The sequence below is a fragment of the Leptinotarsa decemlineata genome, unplaced genomic scaffold, assembly GCF_025532065.1.
Source record: "Leptinotarsa decemlineata unplaced genomic scaffold, Ldec_3_MD MMD2_tig00000232_RagTag_RagTag, whole genome shotgun sequence".
Lineage (NCBI taxonomy): Eukaryota > Metazoa > Arthropoda > Insecta > Coleoptera > Chrysomelidae > Leptinotarsa > Leptinotarsa decemlineata.
This window is the reverse complement of record NW_027412546.1, coordinates 400504-424767: the sequence shown is the minus strand read 5'-3', so window position 1 is coordinate 424767 and position 24264 is coordinate 400504. Positions and strand designations below refer to the sequence as shown.

Below are 24264 nucleotides of genomic sequence, written 5' to 3'. Positions count from 1 at the left end.
ATGATAGTAGAACTTTGGATTAACATACCAAATAGGGGGCACATTAAATTCTACTTAATGTTTCAGTTGTCAAAAGTTGACATCAAATTAGTTAAAAAGTAGACGAAAAAATTGTTTGATGAGTGTCATATATTTTGAGTTGTTTTGTTCTTCATCAAAGCCCCACTCATTTTAATAAATTGAGAAATCTAACTACAAAAATAAGATTATATTATCAAAATAGATAACTTAGTTGTCAACTGTGGTTGGCCCTTTTTATAAAAAAAAAATTACACATATACATGGTTGTTTTTATAAATTTTTTTACTATTGAAAAAATCAGTTGTTAAATAGTTTATGAATGAACTGTTGTTGACTCCGTGCATACGTGTTGTTTCCTGCTTTCGGCAAACAAGTGTTGCCCACCTTGGCTGCACCGCGCTGATGAGGCCAATAGCCAGAAACACGTGTCCGCGGTTAATGCAGTCAATCTGCTAGAAAATAATTCCATGATAATCAAAAAATAAGTAGATAAGTACTTTTCAATCATTCCCATATCGATTTCAATTTAAGAGCCACCGGTAGACAGCTATTTCAGCCTATTGGGCATCGTCAGTACCGGGCAGGCGGTCCTCGATTGAAAACAAAATGAGAAAAACCAAGAAAGTACATAAAAACTTGGCAAATTAACTTGGGTGTCACACCAATAGGTGGTTTCACTTATGTTTCGCTTGCGTTTACGCAGCTATTTTTATCAAGTACTTTCTTGGTTTTTCTCATTTTGTTTTCAATCGAGGACCGCCTGCCCGGTACTGACGATGCCCAATAGGCTGAAACAGCTGTCTACCGGTGGCTCTTAAATTGAAATCAATATGGGAATGATTAAAAAGTACTTATCTATTTATATATATATATATATATATATATATATATATATATATATATATATATATATATATATATATATATATATATATTCAGGGAGAATATTGAAAGAACATTTTTTGAAAGCTACATATATATTCTGATTTTTCGAAGGGGGATCTGTTCTAAAACCTCTCGACAATAGACTTCAGTCGTGAAAAAAATTCGAGATCTTTAGTTAAAAAAAAAAGTCACGGTTTATATGTAAATTTTCAAATCGTTACATTTCTTACTGAATAAGAGCATAATTGATGAATAAATTGGGAAAAACGTGTTTTTATCTTATTTAGAATGTGAAATTGGGCCCTGTGACATGAAATAAATCTATTGAAAACATTTTTTGTTCTGGTGTTCATTTATGTACATTTAAAAAAAATGAACTTCTCTAGATATTTGCAAAAAGGCGAAACCCGGCTTTATGTGTTTTACTCGTTTGTTCATAAATTTTGCAACTTCAAATTTTTCAAAAAGTTTCTAGATAACATCTCAATTATAATTTTCGGTGAGGGTCAACGGAAAATCGTTTAAATGGAACTCGCTGCAAGACTATTTTCTTTGGGTCTGGTTTTATCTGATAGAATTCCAAACCCCTCAATAAATCATTTTGACTACGCCTTTGGTCAGAAGCCAGTGAGATTCTCTTTTGTCGACGGGATTCTTAGAAAACCTACTTCTTTGCAGGAAATTTGTGTGTCAGTCGGGTTTCGCCCTAGTAAAAACATTGAAAGCGCCTAATATTAATGTCAAAGTGAGGATAACCATAAAAAGAGTAGGTAAGCGGAAAAAGAGCTGAAGGTTTTATTTATGATCCTCCCTAAATATGTCGGAGGGATAAATAATGTTCAAGACCTTGTCTGTGTCATTGATTTTATGCCGGTTGTTTCAAACGTTGCTGTAAAACCAAAACTGAAACCGTTAGTTACCCCTACAAACAATAAATTACTCAAGATCTGGATATTTTCATTCAGGTTAACAATAATCGTGGGCTAGGACAAGGTATCATATCTTATCGCGTTTTTCTATTCACATGACAGTGACGCACAAAACCAACTCATTATATAAGTAACCAGCTTTGAATGACAGGAAGGTTCCCTTTCCCACTATTTGACCTTTAAATAATTTTGTTTTCATGTAATCATGCGATATTGTAGAGGGAATTTATCATTTGCCAATGTCAAAAGCACATAGTGCTCTATATTTAGCAATATACAAGTGAATATGAAGAGAATATTATATTGACAAGATTATATCTCTACAAATGGTTTGGAATTAGTGAAAATGTAACAATTTTGAGTTTTTGGTCCATATTTTTACCTACTTAGTTATATAATGCAAAGTTGTTTCAACCTTCAAAATAATTGTAATACACTCCACTTATCAATCTATTTCTGTGGTTTCTGGATACTTTCAGTCTACATGAATTCTGGCTTATTTACACCTTGGCCGCTTACGTAATATAATACTCTACAATATTCCATCGTAACTCTACAACCCTGGCACATAAATATTCACTTCTGCCACCTTAAAAACCCGTGGAAAAGGGCAAACTCCCAACAAGGCATCAGGTACCTACATACCCCCAACCATTCCATTAGGGGATGGTTTCAAAACTCGAAAAAATAAAACATGCAGTAAACATAAAGTGAGGTTAATAACTACCGTAGGACTTTACCTGTGTGTCAGCTAGTCTTGTTGGTGTGAGGCGACGAAACAATGCCATTTTCGCAAACAGTCGATTTGGAACCACTCTCTCAAAACAACCCACCACCAACTACGGTGGAATCACAACTGAAAAAGAAATGAATAGATCAGCAAAAAGAAAGCGGTGATTGTGAGACGCGTGGTAGTAGCATGCGCAGTAGGTTTATTCCAAACACATGGGCGCTCACTTGATGGGATTAAGGGGCTTTAAATGTTCGAAAGAGGTTTTATTTGCTACAGAGATTAATAATAGAGACATTGTTGTTTTCAAAAACCTCCCAATCGTACGTCTAGACGCAGAATTTTTTTGGGCTAATGAAACCGTTGACAAATGTGGATCTTCCTGCAGAGATACGCCAATGTCCAATTTTTGATCTTCGTCTAAAACATGTGGCCGGCCACTTCTGGGCAAGTCCTTTACTGTACCGTGTTCTTCAAATTTGTGTAAGATCTTACTCACAGTAGCCTGGGAAATGTTATTTTCCGGATATTTTGCATTAAATAAAGTACACACCTCAGTTTGACTCTGCATTCTATCCCCACATTCCAACAATAGGTATCAAGACTTTCGATACACTGCCTCTCTGACAATACCATTTTTGTTTAGCAAATTAAAAAACAACACTTTGAAGGTACCCAATTAATAAACTAAACATATACATACAATTTCAAATTCACCCAGAAATGCCACAATTTTAAAACTGGGTCAAGACAATAGTTCTTATCAGGGCATTCATTTTGGAACAAAAGATGCAGCAACCTTTCTTTCTTTTTGAGGTACACTGGTCAACAATTGCTTGGGATGGAACTAATTTTATGTGTAAGTTTTTGGTGAAAAAATAAAATCCACAGAATGTTGATGATACATTACGTTATCAGTTTTACATATAAATCAATAAAATTTGTTGTGGTGCCTGGCCCGGTTGGTCTGTTCTTAAAATTTGTAAACTTTTAGAAAGTAGGTACTGGCGATCCTAAGCAATTGTTGAGCAATGTACATCATCACCACTTATTTGTTTTTTGCAATGTTAATTCACCCGTAGATAGCACTAAGTAGGTATTTCTAACATTTTTGGTTTCAAAAGAGTTTTTGCTCATTTTGTGGTAACCGCATGAGTAAAAAAGAATAAAGGGTATGGTCAGATTCCATTTTTACGAGCTTTTCAATGAACCCATGCACGACATAGGTTTGTATTTGAAAAAAAAAGTTGAGGAGGGTTACAGCTAAGGGGTTGAAAAAAATTATTTCATTTTATTGCCAAAAAATGCGTACAACGTGAAATCAACTGACGTGTTTCAGCGTTTTTTTTCCTAAAATACTGGTTAAAAAGATTTTAATTTTATTCTGGACTTTTGCACACCCTTGTACATCCCTATGACAAGACACGAAACAAACATCTTTTATTTCTAAACAACCGGATCTGCATTTTTCATATTCCAGCTGACTTTACTGTTGACCTCGGAATTCATCAGTTAAATCCTAGTTTTTTTAATAATCCTGTTTGATGCTCTGTTATGCTGATAGTTACATTACGTTTCGAAAAATCAAATGATAACAAAACTCTCGCAAATACAAAAATTCACATATTGTTGACAAGACACACATTTGAGTAAAATATAGAAGATTAGCTTACAAATACTGCTACTTTGCTTGAACAAATCCAGATAAACACAGAGACAATGGAGTCACATAAGACCACCACCAATCGCTAATATAATAGAGGTAAATAAATTTTAGCCCTACTTAAAGTTTGCCAAAGTTTTATAATTGTTATACAAACACAATACTGGCCAATGCATTATTGTTCCTGTTATCTGTGAAGAACAATTATTAACAGAAGATTCATAATAATTCCTAGAGTTTTAATCTAATTACAAATTTTTTAGGTTTTTTTGATAATTAATGGACAAATATTGAACTCGAAACTGACAAAGGATTTTAAAACATTTCATTGCCCTAATACTCATTTAAATTATCTGATCCCTTCCACTTTCACTGCCACAAGGATCTTGTGCAAAAAAATCGTTCTTTCATTGTATACTAACTGTTTCCTGCGATTTCCTTCGCCTAGACTTTAGTTGCTCTAACAGCAAAATGATCTCATGTATTTGCCTATCATCAATTTTACAAACTATGCATATGCAAAATAGCTCTCAGGGACCAAAATTACACAAAACCTTTGTAAATTGTTGCCTATATGTTATTCTGATGTATAAACTATATTTATGTGAAGTTTTATCTGAATCCGTTCAGTCGTTTAGGCGTTAAAGAGCCACAAATATACATACATCCATCCTCAGAAACTCTCACATTTATAATAACAGGTATAGATAAGCCGGTTCCATACATGATTTTCATGTTTTTTCAACAAATGTTTAGCGCTGTTGACTGATACAGATTTTGAGTTTTTACTTGCTGAATTGAACCAACCAGATACTTTTTGATTGCAACAGAAACTCGAATTAATTATACTTAGTACTACTTTTTTCTACACCAAAACTTTGGTATGCTTTTTAACGTCAAACATTGGACCAGATGTGGAAAAAGTCATAAGTTGTTATCATGTTATGTTGTTATCATGTTATCAAAAACTTTTTACAGCCGACTGGCCAGAACCAATTTGTACCTCGAATTACCTTTTTTCAGCATTTGCAATAATTTCAATTCAATTTCAAATTTGTGTGATGACAATTTTGATTCCCTAGAATATTATTTTCTTTGAACTGAATCTGTTTTTCATGAGGAATTTTCAATTTTCTGGTTTAGTTTTTTTTTGTTTTATTTTATTTTATTATACTATATATTTGTTATTCATTTTCTCAAATTGTAAATTTGTAGTTATAAGCACCTATATACCTACTTTTTTAACATACTCAGTTAACCCTGTAAATGGTTTTTAACTGTTGGGTAACAAAGGCCATTATTATTATTATCATCATCTTCTGTTGACGCCAAAACGGTAAGCGGTACGTGTGCCTGAAAACCAATTCAAAGGTTTTGGAGTTGAGGAAGTTTAAAACATTCAGAGATTAGTTGATCTCGAAAATTCAACCTACAAATGTGACAATGAAAACGAAATCCGCATTCATTTTTAAAACTAATTTTTCTGCGAGCACATAGCCAGATTTTATTTGAAGAAATAGTATACTGGCCTAGTTACAGTTTTTTATTATCTATTCTGGAATGCATGGTTCCCAATGAAAAACTGTAAACGCAGTTTTTGTTAATCTTCGAAAATATTTTGAATTTCATTTATCTAGATTTGGTATCTCACAGATTTTGACCGTGACTAATTCAGGTTATTTGTTTGCTCAAAATTTTTATTACACTGCAGAAAGGGTGTCGATAATTGAACTTCATTATGAATAGTAGGTGCCGTAATACTAGAGCACAGTTGTTCGAAGATCAAAATCCAAATGAGCATCTTAACCGAGAGTACGTATTTTAACTCTAGCAAAATTTAGAGACAGGATCGATGACAAATCGAAGACGTAACCCACTAAATAAAATAATGGAAAAACGAAGTTGTGGAGGTTGTTGTGTTGGGCTACTTCAGCAATGAATTTACGTTACGTACCCAGACTATTGTCTATATTTTTTGGCATAAGTCGTGCGGGTATTCAAAGAATTCTTAAATCTCACAAATTCCACCCGTATAAAATATCTTTAAATATATCCAAATGAGCAAACTATTTCGATAAATTAAGGAAGGCACGTTCATTCGGATTTTATATAAACTTCTACAAAAATTAAATTATAAACTTATACAGTTGCAATAAGAAAATAAACTCTTCATAAATGATTAAAAATAACTTCGATCGCGTCAAATGTCAAAAGTCAAAAGTAAAGCTTCACCCTCAGAGCAACAATATATATTTGTATGTTATTGTTCTGAGGCTTCACCACAAGACATGATATTAGTGAAAACAGCAGAACCGCCCCTAAATCATTGAAACTGTGTTTGAGATTAGCGCACATAAATGTCCTCACAAACAGAAAGAAGTTCTGAATATATTTGTTTTGGATTTTATTGTATCGATAAAGATCCGCAAAAATATTTTTCTCAAATATCTTTCGACAACGATTAGATATACTGTATTTTATTATATGTATTGATAGCTTTACTTTATATTTTTGGCGTATTATATAACGTGTAGCTTCTAGCAAATGTTTAGTATTTTGTATGACACAATTAATAAAGAAATATCCGTCAAATAACGTTCTATATATTACATTAGTATCTAATATTACATATAAATTTATTTGTAGGCTGTTGCACGATGTTTTTAATGCATACTTTTATTATATTTCAAAATTCACACTACTAAATTGCATTTTGTACAAAATTGAGATATTAGTTATAGATAAAATTAATGATTAAAATTCCATATGAGAAAGATGCAGAATCAAACTGTATTCTTACAAGTTCTTACTATTGATCACAGAAAAGTCGCCATTTCAGACAAAATTAAAATTCCGGAACCGATATAGTAGACACAGAAAATGGTTGACAGTCACGTTTAACTATACAATTAGCCACATAAAAAATTGTCCATAGAATTGAAGTGTATTGGTGGAAATTCGTGATAATTTTACATTCGTAAGTTTTATAAAATTCTATTCGGTTAGTTTTACATCTCCGTGATATTTTCCTCATTTATACTATTTTTTGCAGCGCATATCACCATTTCTCACTGTCCAGATGGAACCAAACTCCTGTGATACATTTGTGGTTTTACCCCCATTGACGAAATACGGGGTAGTCTTCGGAAAAAATTCAGACAGACCTTCAAATGAGGTTCAAGAAGTGGTTTATTTTCCCTCAATCATTTCCTATAAACCAGTAAAGGTGCGATGATTGAACATTTTACTGATTTATGATATATCTATAAGCAATTTTGTCAATTTTTCAGTGTACTTACATAACGGTGAAATCTGCGGGATTCAAGAACGCTGTTATATTGAGTAAACCCTCTTGGATGTGGGGGGCTGAGATGGGAGCGAACGAGTGGGGAGTAGCGATAGGGAACGAAGCTATCTGGACAAAAGACAATGACGGAGATCAAGATCCGAGTGTGAAGAGACTTCTTGGAATGGATTTAGTCAGGTTACTTAATGCTATATATCATATACAATAATCATTATAAACCGTTGTGAAACTATCGGTGGATTTACAATCTCAGATTAGTTTTACAAAAAATATTCATATGAAAACATCAGAATTTCGGAAGAGATTCACAAGTACAGACACCTGAAAATAATATGATCTGTCCATGTAAAAAATGTGAGAGCATTTTAAAGTTTCTCAGCTACCGAAATGTATCTACCTCAAAGTCAGATTTTGTTTCAATTAAAATCATAGACAGTCGCATCCTAAGATTTAAGGAGTTTAGGGGGGTTACAGTAACAATTTTTTCTGTAATAAAATTTTGTTAATACATATTCAGAAGTATTGAGCTGGGCGCAAACCTGCAGCAGTTCAAACATTGTTCAAATTGCATATATTATAAATACTTGAAGTTCATGACCTTTTTTCCTCTGGCTAACAATTCTCTTCGACAGGCTTGGACTGGAAATAGGTTGCACAGCAACCAAAGCTTTAGAAGTTATGATCCAATTGCTAGAAGAATACGGACAAGGTGGACCTTGCTCTGAGTCTGACTCGAGCTTGGTATACCACAATTCCTTCATAATTTGTGATTCGGAGACAGCTTGGGTGTTGGAAACCTGCGGAAAACATTGGGCCGCAGAACAAGTCACTGGTAAGTAATGTCGAAATTTAAATAGATCAAAAACCAGTCATGAATTGCGGTTTGATTGTTTTCCTAATCAATTTGGGAATGTATTGTGTATCGGCTTATAGTTTTAAGCAAACTCACCCCAGAGCAACGATAATTTTTCAACATTTGAAACAGAAATTTTTGCAATCAAATATCTTGACTGAACTGACATAATTGACATTGAAGTAAATCAGTGTTGTTGATCAGAATATAATTGACACACAATTGTATACTGAGGGTCATAGAAACTATTAACCAATCGTTCAAAATATACTTTATTGTCGAAGAAAAAATCTAATTGATATAGCTTTTCATAGCTAAACTAAATTGTCAAAGGTGGACAACTGAATGAACCAGTTAAAGAAATAGGGCAGGACTTACATATACTTTGGTTTGAATTGACTTTTATTCCATTTGATTAGCTCTAAGAACAGATCCAACTTATTGTGGCGGACTTCTCAATGCCAAAGGTACTTGCACATATGCATAGTCAGATAATCACCACAAATTGTGTTTGAGCCACTTCCCACTGCCTTGGATGGTCCGGGTGTAAGCACTGGTCTGTTGGTTGACGAACCTTCCTTTGCCTTTCTGACTGTGATTCACTGTCCGTCATGTTTGAAAACAGCCGTTATAGTTCCAATCCATAAAGGAGGAGAGCTGGAGACTCCTTCAAATTTCAGAGCAATAGCTTTGCTATCTACCATTTTAAAAGTTATAGAAAAAATTGTAAAAGAGAGATTATTGGCATTCTTGAACCAACATAACATATTATTCACAGTACAATTCGGTTTTCAAACTTCTAAACGCACAAGTGATGCAATTTTCAACTTTTTAAATGAACTGTATGTTGGCCTAAAAGATGGAAGAGCTATTGGAGCAGTATTCTGCGATTTTTCAAAAGCATTCGACTGTGTTAATCACAGAGTACTACTCAAAAAATTATATTGCTATGGATTCAGAGGCGTGACACTCGACTGGTTTGCAAGCTATCTTTCGAACCGAAATCAGATTGTCAAATTGCCGAATTGTTCTTCTGATATCTCAAAAATAAACTGGGGAGTTCCTCAAGGATCCGTTCTTGGTCCAATTATTTTCCTTATTTACATTAATGATCTTAGTAAGATTGATATACATGGAACCTTTACCATGTTTGCAGACGATACCACCATACTATGGCATGGAAGTGATATAGAAATTCTGAAAGAGCGTATCTTTCTAGACTTACAGAAAGTTAAAACCTGGTGTGACTCAAACTATCTTTGCTTCAACGGAAATAAAACCAAAATCCTGACCTTCAAGTTCAATTATGAAAATCTGACCTTGAATGAACAAATCATAAAAAACAATACCAGTTATGTTATGCTGTTATGCAATCAGAGTTATCACTACGGAACTCACAAAGGCAGGCAGAATGGCTTACTTTTCTCTCATTGAATCACATTTAATGTATGGCATTTCGTTCTGGGGTTTTTGCTGTTATCAGCTAATGAGCTCAGTATTTGTCTTACAAAAAAGAGCTCTCAGATATTTATCAAAAGGTAAGTCCAGGGATCACTGTAAACCACTTTTTATAAAACATGGAATTCTGACCCTATACACTATTTTTATCCTTGAGACAGTGTGCTTGATGCATAAGAAAAAATCCAATATGACAATTGTAAGACCATATAATACTCGTCAAAAAGACGACTTACCCCTACCGCTACCAAAAACGACATTAACCAAACACTCTCTCATATTCGAGAGTAAAAAACTCTTCAATCATCTGCCAAGCCAAGTAAAAAATATGTCATGCCCGAGAATCTTTCGGAAAACCGTCAAAGGCATATTTTTAACTAAAGGATACTACAGCCTGCAGGAGTATTATAGCGACAGTATCTTGGGCTAGCTGTAGCTTTTTGCATGTTATCTATAAGATTAAATTATCTGTATTCTATATTTATGTGTGATTTCATCGAAAGATGAAATTTTTTTTTATATATTTTTACTTATTTATTTTTATTTATTTATACAGTGTGTAAAAGCCAAATGGAATAAATTCATTATTTCGGTTACTGTACATATTTTAACAAAATCCCGAAACACGTTAAATGCGGGAGTTGGCCATTTTTCGCTTGATGATGGGTTTCCATATGGAAACCCATCAGCACTCCAAATCATACAGAGAAAGCTATCCGGAGACGGGAACCTGAAAGAGAGAACGAATTTACCTATAGAAATAATCATGGAATTACTAGGATGCTATGTATGAAACTGTTATTTCCAACTGAAGGACGAATTCTTTAGACAAGATGAGGGACTGCCAATGGGATCGCCACTTTCACCAGTCAAAGCCAACATATATATGGAGTGGTTTGATACTCTAGCCATTAAAGAAGGCCACAAGAAACCTCGAGTCTGGTTGAGATATGTTAACGACACTTTCATAATATGGAACCATGGGAATACTGAACTAGACGCCTTCCTGAAACACATCAACAGCGTGAGACCTTCCATCAATTTCACAATGGAGAAGGAAATCCACAACGAATTGCCATTCTTAGACGTTTTGGTGAAGAGGACCGACACTAAGTGGGAAACATCTGTATACCGAAAACCCACTCATACGGAACAGCATCTGAACCACGAATCCAACCACCATCAATCGAGTAAAAGAGGAATCATCAAGACTCTATAAGACCGTGCTTTTGGGCTTTCTAATACAAAGGAAGGTCTCGAGAAGGAACTAGACATCATCGAAAATGATCTTCAACGGAATGGCTACTCCAAAGCGATGGTACAAAAGACTTTGGCTAGAAGACAGCAGGAGCCTCGCAAGGAAGAGAAGCCGTCACAACCAGTGCTTGCACTTCCCTACATCAGAGGATTATCGGAGAGGATAAGAAGAATTTTTTCCAAGTACAACATCAGAACCTGCTTCAGATCCGGTAACACTATCCGTAGCAGCCTCACGAAAACCAGGCCACCAAACGCGGACTGCGATTCCAAGAATTGCATCCACCGGATACCCTCTGAGTGCGGAAAATCCTATATTGGTGAACTAAGAGGCCATTGAATGTTCGCATTGCCGAGCACAAGAAACACACACAGCGAGGGGAATCCAGCAAATCAGGAATAGCAGACCATGTTTGGACCCATCAATACAACATCGAGTGGCCCCAAGCTGAGATCTTACACAGAGAGGAACATTGGTTTAGGAGAAAATTCAAGGAAGCCGCGTACATGTTGTCCAACAACGTATTCAGCCAAGCCAGCGTAGAAATACGCAACATATGGAAACCCATCATCAAGCGAAAAATGGCCAACTCCCGCAAAACGGTCATCTCCCACAGAAACAGTGAAGCGGAAAATGGAAAGCGGGGTTAAGTGAAAGCGCTCGAACTACCTATAAATAGTCATCTCTCGGAGGAATCAGTCCAGTCATCACCCGGAGACGATTGTAGATACTAACAATCGAAACGTCGTGAACTAACGTGACTTGGAATCTCTCCACTTTTTATTTTTATTTTCTGTTTTCATTTCTTCATTTTTATTTATCCAGTTGTTCTATTTATACTTGTATTTTATTTCACTATTATTTCATTTCAGGGTTATTTTGGTTAATATAATTGTTATTTTTCAGCTATTCATTTTCATTCCTTCTTTTTTAGTTGTTTCACGGATTTCAAATCATTTTATATAGTAGACAATGGAAGTCCGAACTAGTGAAATGCATCATGAAACATTGTGAATCACCTTTCTTGTGACACTGTATCCTTTAAAAAACTGTAAATAATTTCCGTGGCAACGTTAGTTCAGAACGCCTTGTCAACTTGTTTTGTATGTTGCAACATTAGTTGTCAGTATTTCAATTCAAGTTTAAGGTTCATTAACTTCAAGTCTGACAAATGGTTATGTCAACGGAAATGCATAAAATAACAGTTTTACAAATGATTGGTTCCGGAGATAAAACCCAAACACAACAGGAAGTAGCTCGCCTATTCCATGAAACATTTCCTAATTTATCGCCCATATCTCAAGGAACAATAAGCAAAATAGAGAAGCAGTTTCGCGAGCTTGGTCATGTGTGGCAGATAAAAAAAGCAGCTGCCAATGCAATGAGTGATGAACTCAAACTAGATGTGATGCTTGAGTTTGAGCTGCTTGAGTAGACAAGCATCCACTACATTCAATGTTAGTCATACATCGATAGTAAACATATTAAAAGAAAATAAAATGCATCCCTATAAAATGATACCTACTCAGGAGCTCATGGAAGACGGTTTTGATAGAACTCTTTTTGTAAGCAAATGATGGACATGTTGGATAACAATATCATCCAATTAGAAGACGTTATGTTTTCTGATGAGTGTACTTTATCTCTCAACGGTCATTGGTCCCTTTTTCATTGAGGGTAACTTGAATGGCGACAACTGTTTGGCACTACTTCAAAATGATGTCATTCCAAGATTAGCAAATTTATATCCTGATCCAAGAAACCCTCAAGTTCCAGTGGATACTTGTCTATACACTGCTATTTCTAAAAGCTTTCCCAGCCCGGACAATTTATTAACACGACGAAAATTTATCGCTACTATTGTGCTCGTAATTTTTGGTATAGGTACCTTTACAATAGAGTTCAATACGTTAAATATGGCAACTCTATATCTGAACCGATAAATGTTCCATCAGGTGTTCCTCAGGGATCCCACATAGGCCCATTACTGTTCAATTTATTAATCAATGATGTCTCCACTGTTTTTACCTCCAGCTCATTTCTAATGTTTGCAGATGATTTAAAGGTGTTCAAATCAATACAAAATATATCAGATGCTCAGGCACTTCAATGTGATTTGGTACAGTTTTCTAGCTGGTGTGACGTCAACCTTTTGCATTTGAATCCAGATAAGTGTCAAAAAATTACTTTCTCAAGGATCAGTAATGTATATGAGTACTCGTATAAAATTAATGGGAATGATTTAGCAGTAACGGGTAAAATAAAAGATTTAGGTGTCGTTTTTGACTCAAAAATGTCATTTAAGTACCAAATAACGGAAGCCTCATCTCGAGCCCGTAAGATGTTAGGTTTTACACCTCGTTCTGCTAGAGACCTTAGTGTCGAATCTATAAAACTGATTTATTGTGCACAAGTGAGATCCATTCTTGAGTATAACTCCATTGTATGGTCGCCCTATTATAATGTTGATGTTGAGTTGTTAGAGGGGTGTCAAAACAAATTCTTGAGATATGTTGCTTTTCAGTTAGGATTAAATAGAGGAGAGTATAACTATTCACAGATATTGAACATATTGAACATGAACACCTTAACTCATAGAAGACTTGAAACAGATCTTGTGTTTGTCCACAAAGTATTAAACGGCTATATTGATTCTCCAGAAATAGTTGAGCTTTGTACTATTCTCTCTGTGAATGATAGAAGAACCAGAAATAGTGATATTTTTAAAATTCCTTTTTGTAGAACCAATTATGGTCAGAATGAAACAATATGTAGGATATTGAAATCAGCAAATCATTACCATCTTAACCTGGAATTGTTTAATTCATCATTAGTATCCTTGAAAAAATCGATTAAAAACATCTGATGTATCTTTAGTTTGTAAGCACATGTACAATTTATAAAAAGATATTTGTAAAAATTGGCTTGTCCCTTGAAATAAATAAATAAATATAGGTGTTACTGTCGTTAATTCTAATTTGTTTGGGAATAACCAGTTTGTAGAGAGACATTATGAATCTAATATATTGGAAAAAATTTCAGCTGGATATAGAAATATATCCAACGCGTTGACTATAACCACAAAAATCGACAGACACTCCAAGGGGTTACTGGAATATGCAAAATCAAAAGGGCTTTGGGATGGCCAGGTGAGATATCTTCATTGAACATTTTTTTTGGGCTCTTGAAACTCGCCATGCTTCATACTGATAATGAATGCCTAACCAGCGAACGTTATTTGTATGCCTAGGGAGAGTTCAATTTCCGAGAGGCGTTCAGTGGTGAAAAAGAACCATATGGATCCAGATTTTTGGCCGGGGAAAAACTTCTGGAGAAATCCACTTCCACGAAAAGTTTCAAGGAAACGGACATGTTTGCTATTTTACGAGATAAGGAGTCCGGTATTTGTATGACTTGCGACGGCATAGGAAGTGTAACTCAAGGTAGTCAGGTGAGTGAAAGGTTTGGCGTTTATAATTTTGTTGGAAAATGATTATGTGAATTTACGAAATTTATGTAACTACAAGGGTTGTCTGGAAAGTTCCCGACCTAACAAAGATACAAGCCTTTTTCAGAATTAATTTTTTCTCTTCATTTCACTCGACACACTTGAACCAGCGATGTTTCCATCTCTCCGTCCAAATAGTGCTCGGCGTTTTCCCTGCAAAATAATTGTTGACAAAATTGGTCTTTCTATTCACAAAGCTACTTCTATGCTCTTTAATTCTTTGGGAAAATATTCTTCCTGTTTGGCCAATATACAGTTTTGGACAAGAGCCACAAGTCAACTTATATACTCCTGATCAATCCAACAACGAAGTTTTGTCTTTATTGTTTTCAATAAATTTACTTAGATTATTATTCGTTCTGAAAGCTAAATTTGTCTGCAAGATTCTTTCCTTGAGACATTTGCAATACACCGTATAATCCGTTTTTGAGCAATGAATACATTATGAGTCATGGATGACACACCCCAGAAGCAGGCACCATACCGCAGTCTTGAATCAACTTGAGCATAATAGATGCTCATTAGTTGAGTGGTAGTTAAAACAGTCCTCAGATTCATGAATAGAAATTTTATTGAGTTAAGCTTAGAAATTAGATGTTGGCAATGAGCATTCCAGTTCAAGTTTTCGTCAAGAAGAATACCCAGGAATTTAACACTTTTATTCGATTTTGAGTATGTCGCATTATCAGCACTGAAACTGAAGTCTTTTATCCTATTTTGTTCATTATGAAAACGAATAATATTTGTTTTATCCGAATTAAAAAGTAAATCATGATATTTGAAAAAATCTGATATCTGTTCAACTGCAGAATCACATTTGTCTTTCAATATTTCGTCATCTGGTGCTGAGATGATCATAGAAATGTCGTCATCATAAGCTGTATCAGGAACTTCAGAAACAACAGAGTCTATATTGTTAACATATAGGATAAAAAGGATTGGGCCCAGAATGGACCCTTGAGGTACACCAATTTCGGTAAAAGTTTTTGGTGGAAATAAGAGTGGAAAAGAGCGTGATATGGAGATAGGATGTAGAAGAATTCAAAGAATTTTTAAGACGTCTCAACAGAAAAAGCTGAGTGGACAGTTTTTTGGATAATATATCATAACATCTGCGCGTCTGGCTGAAACTTTGGTGAGTAACTCTCAACAGATGAACAACGAAATTCACTAGCTTTTATTTAGGAGTGCTGCTATCTTTATGTTGCGGTCGGAAACGTTTTAGACCACCCTTGTATGTAAAGGTTTCTCTGTTCTCTAGCAGGGGTAAAAGGAATTCATTTTCCACAAAAATTTTAGGAGTTTATTATTTCAGATTCCTTCAGAAGTTTTTTTGGTTAGAATGATTAGGAATCAATATAAGAACATAGGCTTTCACGGCCAGAGCCTGATTGAAGAGAACAAAAACCAGGCTGCTAGACTTATCAAATTGAACCCGAAGTACCGAACCTTTCGTCTGCTATTGCAGTAAAAAGCCTCAGTGGTATGTGCGTTTACTGTGAGCACCAAGGTTACATCTCGAAGTCAATGCACATACCACAGCCTACCAACCCAACATGTCTAGGAATTCTACAATACGCTTACATTTTCAGGTTTCAGTTCTATCCCGCAAGAAACCCAGCATTCATTGGTTCACTGCTACACCTGACCCATCCAAGTCGGTGTTCAAACCATTCGTGTTCACTAAAAATGTTGTTCCTTCAAAGCACACGCAATGCTCTAGCTCTGAGGTAAGTATTTTTTATTTATTTTTTTTTTTTTTTTTTATATTAAGTAGGCAAGCCTAATATACAAAAAAAAAAGAAAAATTACAAATTCAAAAATATCTCACGACCTTAACTATTTAAATATAGTAACATTTTAAAGTACCTTTCAAGGAAAACCAAATATACATACATATCTATAGATTATTAGGTTATTAGGTTAGTTCACATTAAAAAAAAAAAATTACAAATATCATAATGAGCTGTCACTAATATACTTCTTTAATGATGACTTAAATTGGTTTATTGAATTAGATTCTTTTACAAATTGTGGTAGTTTATTAAATTCGTTTAAGCCTTTATGAAATATACTATTCATTCCAAATTTAGTGTTAGTTTTATTAATGTAAAAATTGTTATTTCTTCTCGTATTGTAATCATGAACTTCATTATTTCTCAATAAGAATTTTTGAAAGTAATTGGGTAGCAATCCTTTATGCAGCTTAAATATAAAGATCATAGTCATATATAATATACGTTCTTCAACTGAAAACCAGTTTAGACACTGTAACATCGATTTAATTGCTGAGTAACGGCTACATCCCAATATTAATCGCATGCCCCGATTTTGAAGCTTTTGCAATTGCGCTATTTTATTTTTACCAAGTAGAAAAAGTAATGTAGTACAATAATCAAAATGAGGTTGTATTAGGCTTTTAAAAATAGTCAACCTAGCATACATAGACACTTTTTTACATATACGAGAGAGAAAAAAAAGTTTCTTAGATATTTTTTTACAAATAAAATCAGCATGACTATTTAGTTTTTAAATTTTATCAATTATGAAACCCAAATATTTTATTTCAGTCACAATTTCAATGCTAACATTATTAATATTTATAACAGCATTTGCCCAAACAATTTGATCATACTTATAAGATGATGTCAAAATCATACTTTTTGTTTTATTGACATTTAGTTTCAGTTTATTAATAAATAAATATGTTTCAATGCTATTTAAAGACCTATTCATTTCAACAATTGCCTGATCCAAATTTTCATGTATACAATAAACCAATGTATCATCTGCAAAAAGATTTATACAGTGTGATCCAGATATGTGATTAATATCATTTAGGTAAATAATAAAAAGCAATGGACCTAACACACTACCCTGGGGTATGCCACTCTCAATTATAAGTTCATCTGACAATTCTTTTCCAAATTTAGTTTTTTGTCTTCTGTTGAATAAGTAACTTTGAATCCAATCGAAAACAATCCCTGATATCCCATAATATTTTAATTTTTCAAGTAGAATATTTCGATCAATTGTTTCAAATGCCCTTTTAAGGTCGAGAAATGTCGCAACAATGTACTGATTTCTATCAATTGTATTTTTCCATTCAGTTATTAAAAATTGTAGAGACGTTTCACATGAGTGTCTAGCTCTAAAACCTGATTGGTTGCCTATAAACAATTTATTGGTATTAAAGTACTGAATTAATTGGTTATATACAGACATTTCTAACACTTTTTCAAGAGTTGGTAGTATATTTAATGGTCTAAAATGTTCAGCTTTAATTGAGTTAATTTTCGGTACAGGAACAACAGTGGAAATCTTAAATTGATCTGGAAACACACCGGTTCTAAGTGATGTGTTAATTAAATTTAATATTGCGTACCCAGCCACATCAAAGCTTTTTTTTAAGAAATTATCATTTAAAATTTCTGCTTTGTTAGTTTTGTCAAGCGAGAATATAATATTTCTTAGTTCATTAATTGTTAAAGGCGAGAATTCAGTGAAATTAGCTGATATAACAGGGTAGTCATGGGTCCATTGCTGTTGAGATATAATGAAATGTAAAACTGTTATCTCTGGTCTAGAATGAATCACAGTTGAATTATTATTCTTCTTCAAGGCCTGAAGTTGGCAACTTGGCTGGTGTTTGATAAAAATGTATGTGTCGGTATACCTTGAGGCTCTTTGTTAGAACTCCGCCTAATAATACAATGTAATAGAAGGAAGTCTTCAAGATTTAAGGTTATATTTTGTTTAACAGTTGAATTTCTTATAAGTTTGAGAGAAGTGTAACATGCTGACATCTATTGGGCCATGGGTAAGTGCCATCAAGTGCCAAAAAACAAGCTGAGCCCATTAGTCACTCAGGTTTCTGCTCCATCCTGTACCAGTCTGTTGTACAGTCACTTAAAACTTGGAAGTTCATGGCCTTCTGTTTGTAAAGTCATGGACATTCTGCTATAGAGACGCGGCACTTTTTGGGTCTTTAAATTGAGGTGATACTGTTCTTTCCGAGGACTATATAAGACTCTCTAAAAATGCCATATCACTAATCAGATCGTATCTCACCGTCAACAAAAGGAAACAGCTCACAATATTTAAAGCTGAAATGTGGAGTGCCACAGGGCTCTATTTTGGGACCCCTTTTGTTTGCTATCTACACATCTTAACTTGCAAAATGTTTAAAATTTTGTAATATAAAATTTGTATACAGACGATACCCAGTTGTGATATTAATTAATAATATTTATTGATTTCTTCAGGACATCCTAATATATTTTTGGGAAAGAAAGTTTTTGGCTTTCTACTACTCCATCTTGATACAAAAAACAAGGATGAGAGAATCTTCCAAGGAAAGGAAGGAAGTAATCAATTTGAAAATAAGTAATTCTATACATGGATGTGTAGATCATGCAAAGAAGTAACTTTCAGGCACAAACTGAAAGATAGTCCTCCTGAAACAGCTACTTTCATATAAACATTGAATTACACGAAAGAATACAGAAGATACTTTTCTCTACTCAGTTTGTATTTCAAACATTCCTTGTGGAATAAAAATCAGATATCATTCACATGAGTTCTACTTTAAATGAATGGTAACAAATTGCACTTACATGGAACACTGTCACCCTCACTGGTATACACCGATTATATTTTCTATAATGTTATCCAATTTGGTACTGAAGAGCCTTGTGGCAAGTGTCTTAAGGCGAAACATCGGTTGGTTATTTCTGCGTACTGTCTTGGGTTTTCATCCGACCAATAACGGCAATTGTGATGGTTCACGCAACCATTTGAATAAAATGAGCTTTCGTCCGAAAAACAGATGTTATAAAGCAGCTCGGGATTTTGCATTAATCTCTCACTCATGCCCTCACAAATCTCCTGTCTTCGGTCAAAATCATCCTCATTGAGTTCATGAACAAGTTGAATTTTGTAAGGTTGGAATTTGTGGTTTTCAAGGATTCTCCATGCGCTCATATGGCTTAATCCGGTCATTGCTGATAAACCTCTGGTACTTAACCTGGGATTGGCGATGACTTGACCAATCACTCCAATCGCATTATCGTCATTCACTACCCTTCTCTGAACATTTCTTTTCTTATTTAAAACCGAACCTGTCTCCCTGAATTTTGTGACCAAATCCAGAACGTGATTCCTGCTTAGGTGTTTACCAGGGTTTTGCTCGTTAAATAAAATTGATGTTCTATTAGCATTTCGGTCGTTGCCAAAAAATAAAGCAATAACTGAAACCCTTTCAGCGGTAGTGTAAGGCATTTTTAAACAAATAACAATACACGACCCGTTTAAACAAAACAATCGAACGATGTACTAATGAAAAGTGGAAGAAGAGGAGTGGGTATTGATTTGAAAAAAGGGATTTTATTTAACAAAAAATTGATGAGAAGACTACTTGAAAATTTTTTTATTTAGGCATACAAGTTACCGAGTGGTCTGTCTAATGTATTCTTAACATGGCGATTTTAACTTCAAATTATCTCGAAAACTAATCCTTACAAAAATTTTCTTTTAACAGAGTTGTAAAGGTATTAGAAAGACCTTTAAAATAAGGTGCCACTCGACCTACTTTCCTTATCTAAATAAGGGTCGTCGGACGCACCCCTCCGAGGGGGTGCGTACTACAAAAAATCTGATTAGTCTGAAAGGTGTCCCCCTTTAATTAGAAATCGACGTGTCCGAGCTTTTTTGAAAATCTTACTTTTTATATTAAAAAACGGCTCTGTTAAGTTTTCGTTGTTACACACTGTATATGTTTGGACAGACAAAAAGATCTATTAAAGTAAGATATAAGGAACACATAGTACACTTAAAATTTATTTATTATTTATTTATTATTTATTATTTGTTCAATTACAATGAAGTAAAATGCCCAGATGAGCGTAGAACATGTCAGTGTAATAAATATACAGTTAAAAACATTTAAAAATTGAAATCAATTAAATGTGAGACATTTTAGCAGGTAAAATCTGAAGGGATGGTATCTTTAAAATATTCATCAGTTGAGTGGTATGCTTTATTTAGAAGAAAGTTTTTAAGTTTTTTTTGAGTGTTGTTTTAGAGAGGCTTTTTAGTGCATTTGGAAGTTTGTTATAGATTTTTATTAGAGTATACGGTATATTTTTCTGAATATAAGTAAAATTAGGAATATTAGTAACCAAATCTGCTTTATTTCTTGTTGGGTAGATGTGTGCTTTATCAAAGTCGTTAAAAAGCTTTGGATTGCTTTTAATAAACATTATGCTGTCAAGAATATACTGACTGTATAGGGTCAGTACTTTCTTTTCTATGAATAAAGGTTTACAGCTATCAGTTTGTTTGGATGACTCTTAGGGCATAGCAATGCCCTAAAAAGACAAAGACCTGAAAAATCAGCAGTCGCCCATCATATTTTGCAACAAAACAATTCCATAGACTTCAGTTCATCAAGATTAGTTAGACAAGTTAACAACAACAGGCAACTAGATGCCTATGAGAGTGTAGAAATAAGTAAACACAATAATATTATGAATAATGATGACGGACCTATACCAAAGAGCATACTGTATAGCTTGTTAAAATAAAATAATGTTGTTGGGTTTACTGATTACTACATAAGGACACATTGCAAAAATAAATTTGGATAGGCAATATTGTGAAATTGATTTTTATATAGCTGGCAAAATTGTAAAATGAATTTAGGTTGGTATACCTGTGTGGGTGGTACACCTGTATGGTTTACCTGTATGGTATATCTATATAGCATAAATAGCGTTAGCTTCGCGTTAGTTTCTAGTTTGATCTTCCTCTTTGAAGATGATCACTTGGTGATCGAAACACGTGTCGAGGTGTTAAAAATAACGATTTGGTGTTGGGAAAAAACTCCAGTAATATTCATTACTACACCAAAGGTTCCAAATAGTGCATCATAAGTATCATCAACAATTTATTTGCAGGATCCCCACACTCTATACTCTCTGCACGCAGAAGCATCGAAAAAGGGCAGCTATGTCCAAGAACTTCTGCGAAACATGGAGTCTGAGTGCGTCAAAGAACTGGAAACCGTCATAGAAAAAGACGACCAAGATCTTTCCGAACTGGATGAACTCTTCAAAGATTGTGTAGAAACGGAAGTTAAATTCTATCGCTGAAAACTTCCCTTCGCTTATCGCTCCACCAAACCCAATGGCGAGCAAGATAGTTCGAAGATGACTTGCTCGTTATTGGTCTAAGCGCCAAATAATTCGATAAATAAACTAGACACATTTAGATTGCATGACCAAGTAATAATAATTGTTGTTTATGATTTGGCTTCGTTTGTTGATATACGCAATCTCATTTTGTTTATTGTTTGATCTCGCTGCAGAGATGATTTTCTCGCAAAAACTCAAATGTTAGGTTAGGAAGTTTGTGTGTTTTTGAAGCTTGTTAATGATGTCTTGCGTTGAATGGTGGAGGTTCTGAAATCAGTTGTCTGTAGATTGAAAAGATTGGACTTCCACGAAACTTTTAGTATCTTTGATAAAAAGTAACTCACAGAGCAACATGTCTTGAATGAAATGTAGAGCTTCTTCTTTTTCTTCGGTATCCTCATTTCAAATAGTTTTCTATGTCTGAAACTACTATAACTGCATTGTGAAATTAAACCTTGAAATGATGAAGAATCTCTGCCATTCAAAAAAGTCGATAGTTTGCTGCCATAATTTTTCCAAAAAAAAAAAACCTCAAAAATTCTGCCAACTTGAAGATAACTACTTTGTAACAAGTGAATCATGTCTCTGTCTCTCTCCCTCTCTAATTTCTACGGCTGTTGCTTCTCATTCAAGGGCAATTGACCAGGCTCATCCGGTTCATAGTCAACAGAAGCTCTGTCCGGGGGCGCAGCTGTCTTACTCGGGGCAATGCTGCCACCCTAAGTGTTTTCATTTACTTAAAAAAAAACACTATTCGGGAAGTCTTTGGATAAAAATAGCACAAATACACATGTTCATATCTTTATCGAACTGGCGACCTCATCGAATCCGACGACATCCAGCCTGGTTACCGGCGTAAGGGGCTGCCATTCTACCTGTTTAGAACTATTACAGGACTAACGACCTCGTCGAATCCGTCGACGTCTAGCCTGGTTACCGGCGTAAATGGCCGTCAGTCATATCAATACATGTTTTCAGTGGTACTTATTTAATATACGCCTCACTTTTGGACTCCCTTCAGAACACGATCTCCATGTGCCATCTTTGAGGGCGGTCGTTATCGGCATAGCCGTCTTCTGTCGCGGTCGAAGGAAGTCCGAAAATAACCATGAAATGGTGTGACGATACGCGCATGTGCCGAATTACCTACTAACCTAAAATTTTTCTATTCTTTACTGATTGAACTGAAGATGAACCGCCCTCAAAGATGGCGGTCGTTATCGGCATAGCCGTCTTCTGTCGCGATCGAAGGAAGTCCCAAATGAATCATGAAACGGTGTGACGATGTGCGCATGTGCCGAATTACCGACTAACTTAAAATTTTTCTATTGTTTACTGAAATGAACTGTAGATGAAGTCAGGCTTACTTCATCTCCTGAAGATACCAGCTTGGTTGGTGAAACGGGCGTCGAGTAATGCAGTTCTGGTATCTGGGAAAAAAACTTGCTCTGCATACTCGCCCTATTCGCTGCTCATGACGACTGAAGGCATCATACAACTACTACAGCGCTGAGCACCTTGGTGTAATATTGTAAATTGTATTTATCAGGCGAGTGCTGTTTTGGAAAAGCGGATAACGCTATTCCAGGGTGGTCCAGGGAAAACATCTCGGGGACTGTTGAGAAACGTAAATTTCAGCGTTTTTTTACACAAGAGGAAGTTGAATATTTATTATGTAATTCTGATGATATCGATGATTCCACTTTTGCAAATCATGACGTGGAAAAATGTGGATGGTATGATTCCAATGAGGAAGATGAAATGGCGGGTAATATGGGAGGTACAGATGATGTGAATGGAATTAGTTATGGATTCGATGGAGGAAAAGTTTGACCTGGGCAGGAGCGGATCTAGAAATTTATTGAGGGAGGGGGCGTACTTGAGATACATTTTTCACTATAAATAAATAGAAATCAAGATGTTCAATGAACCTGGTAAGGGTTTCAAGTGAAACCAACTACTGTACTTAACGTAATATATTCTGTTTATTTCGTGAATGGGCTGAATGTAGGACCGGCTTAAGCCCCATAATTGAACATTTTCTGCGTCTAAGAGGGAGCGAAATCCAATTCATTAATTTTTTTCATAGTCAACGGCTTCAATATTCGAAGCAATAAGAAGTTTAAATTGATATATGAAACACATGCAGATAAAAGATTCCACGTTTTTTTTCATTGGAAAAATTATGGTCGCAACACTAGTGAGTTTGAAGGAAAATTAAATAGATTTTTATTATCATTTCCGCTCACAGACTACTTATATATTATCAGTATTATTGCTGTTGTAAGCCTATTTATTATAATCTTTCTATATATTGGAAATATTTGCACATTCCGTAAATATAATATGAAATCAAAACGTGTTTTATTTAACACAATTGTCTACTTCGTTGAGCAGCGGAATAATAAATCATTTTCAAGCTGCTGTTTCACTAGCATACATGAATGAGTCGGATGAAA

General features: G+C 34.7%; 2 protein-coding genes across 3 annotated transcripts in view; one reads left to right on the top strand and one right to left on the bottom strand.

Moving 5' to 3' along the window:
• LOC111504030 (citrate synthase) overlaps nucleotides 1-8558 on the bottom strand; it is a 40060-nt gene extending 31502 nt beyond the window's left edge. The window contains exons 1-2 of the mRNA XM_023158504.2: nucleotides 8485-8558; nucleotides 2576-2691 (exon numbers count right to left, since the gene is read on the bottom strand). Of these exons, the coding sequence (XP_023014272.1) occupies nucleotides 2576-2623 (48 nt within the window). The 5' untranslated portion in view covers nucleotides 2624-2691; nucleotides 8485-8558. The remainder of the gene's footprint in view (nucleotides 1-2575; nucleotides 2692-8484) is intronic.
• On the top strand, nucleotides 7051-24163 carry LOC111504031 (secernin-3). 2 transcript variants are annotated; one of them, XM_074173367.1, is made up of 8 exons: nucleotides 7051-7205; nucleotides 7281-7454; nucleotides 7519-7712; nucleotides 8168-8367; nucleotides 14147-14253; nucleotides 14355-14555; nucleotides 16205-16342; nucleotides 21569-24163. In XM_074173367.1, the coding sequence occupies exons 2-8, from the start codon at nucleotides 7308-7310 to the stop codon at nucleotides 21761-21763; spliced, it is 1182 nt and encodes a 393-aa protein (XP_074029468.1). In that variant the 5' UTR covers nucleotides 7051-7205; nucleotides 7281-7307; the 3' UTR covers nucleotides 21764-24163. The 2 variants fall into 2 exon arrangements, with proteins under 2 accessions (XP_074029468.1, XP_074029469.1); XM_074173368.1 differs by lacking the exon at nucleotides 7051-7205 and adding an exon at nucleotides 7212-7229.
• The last annotated feature ends 101 nt before the right edge of the window (nucleotides 24164-24264 follow it).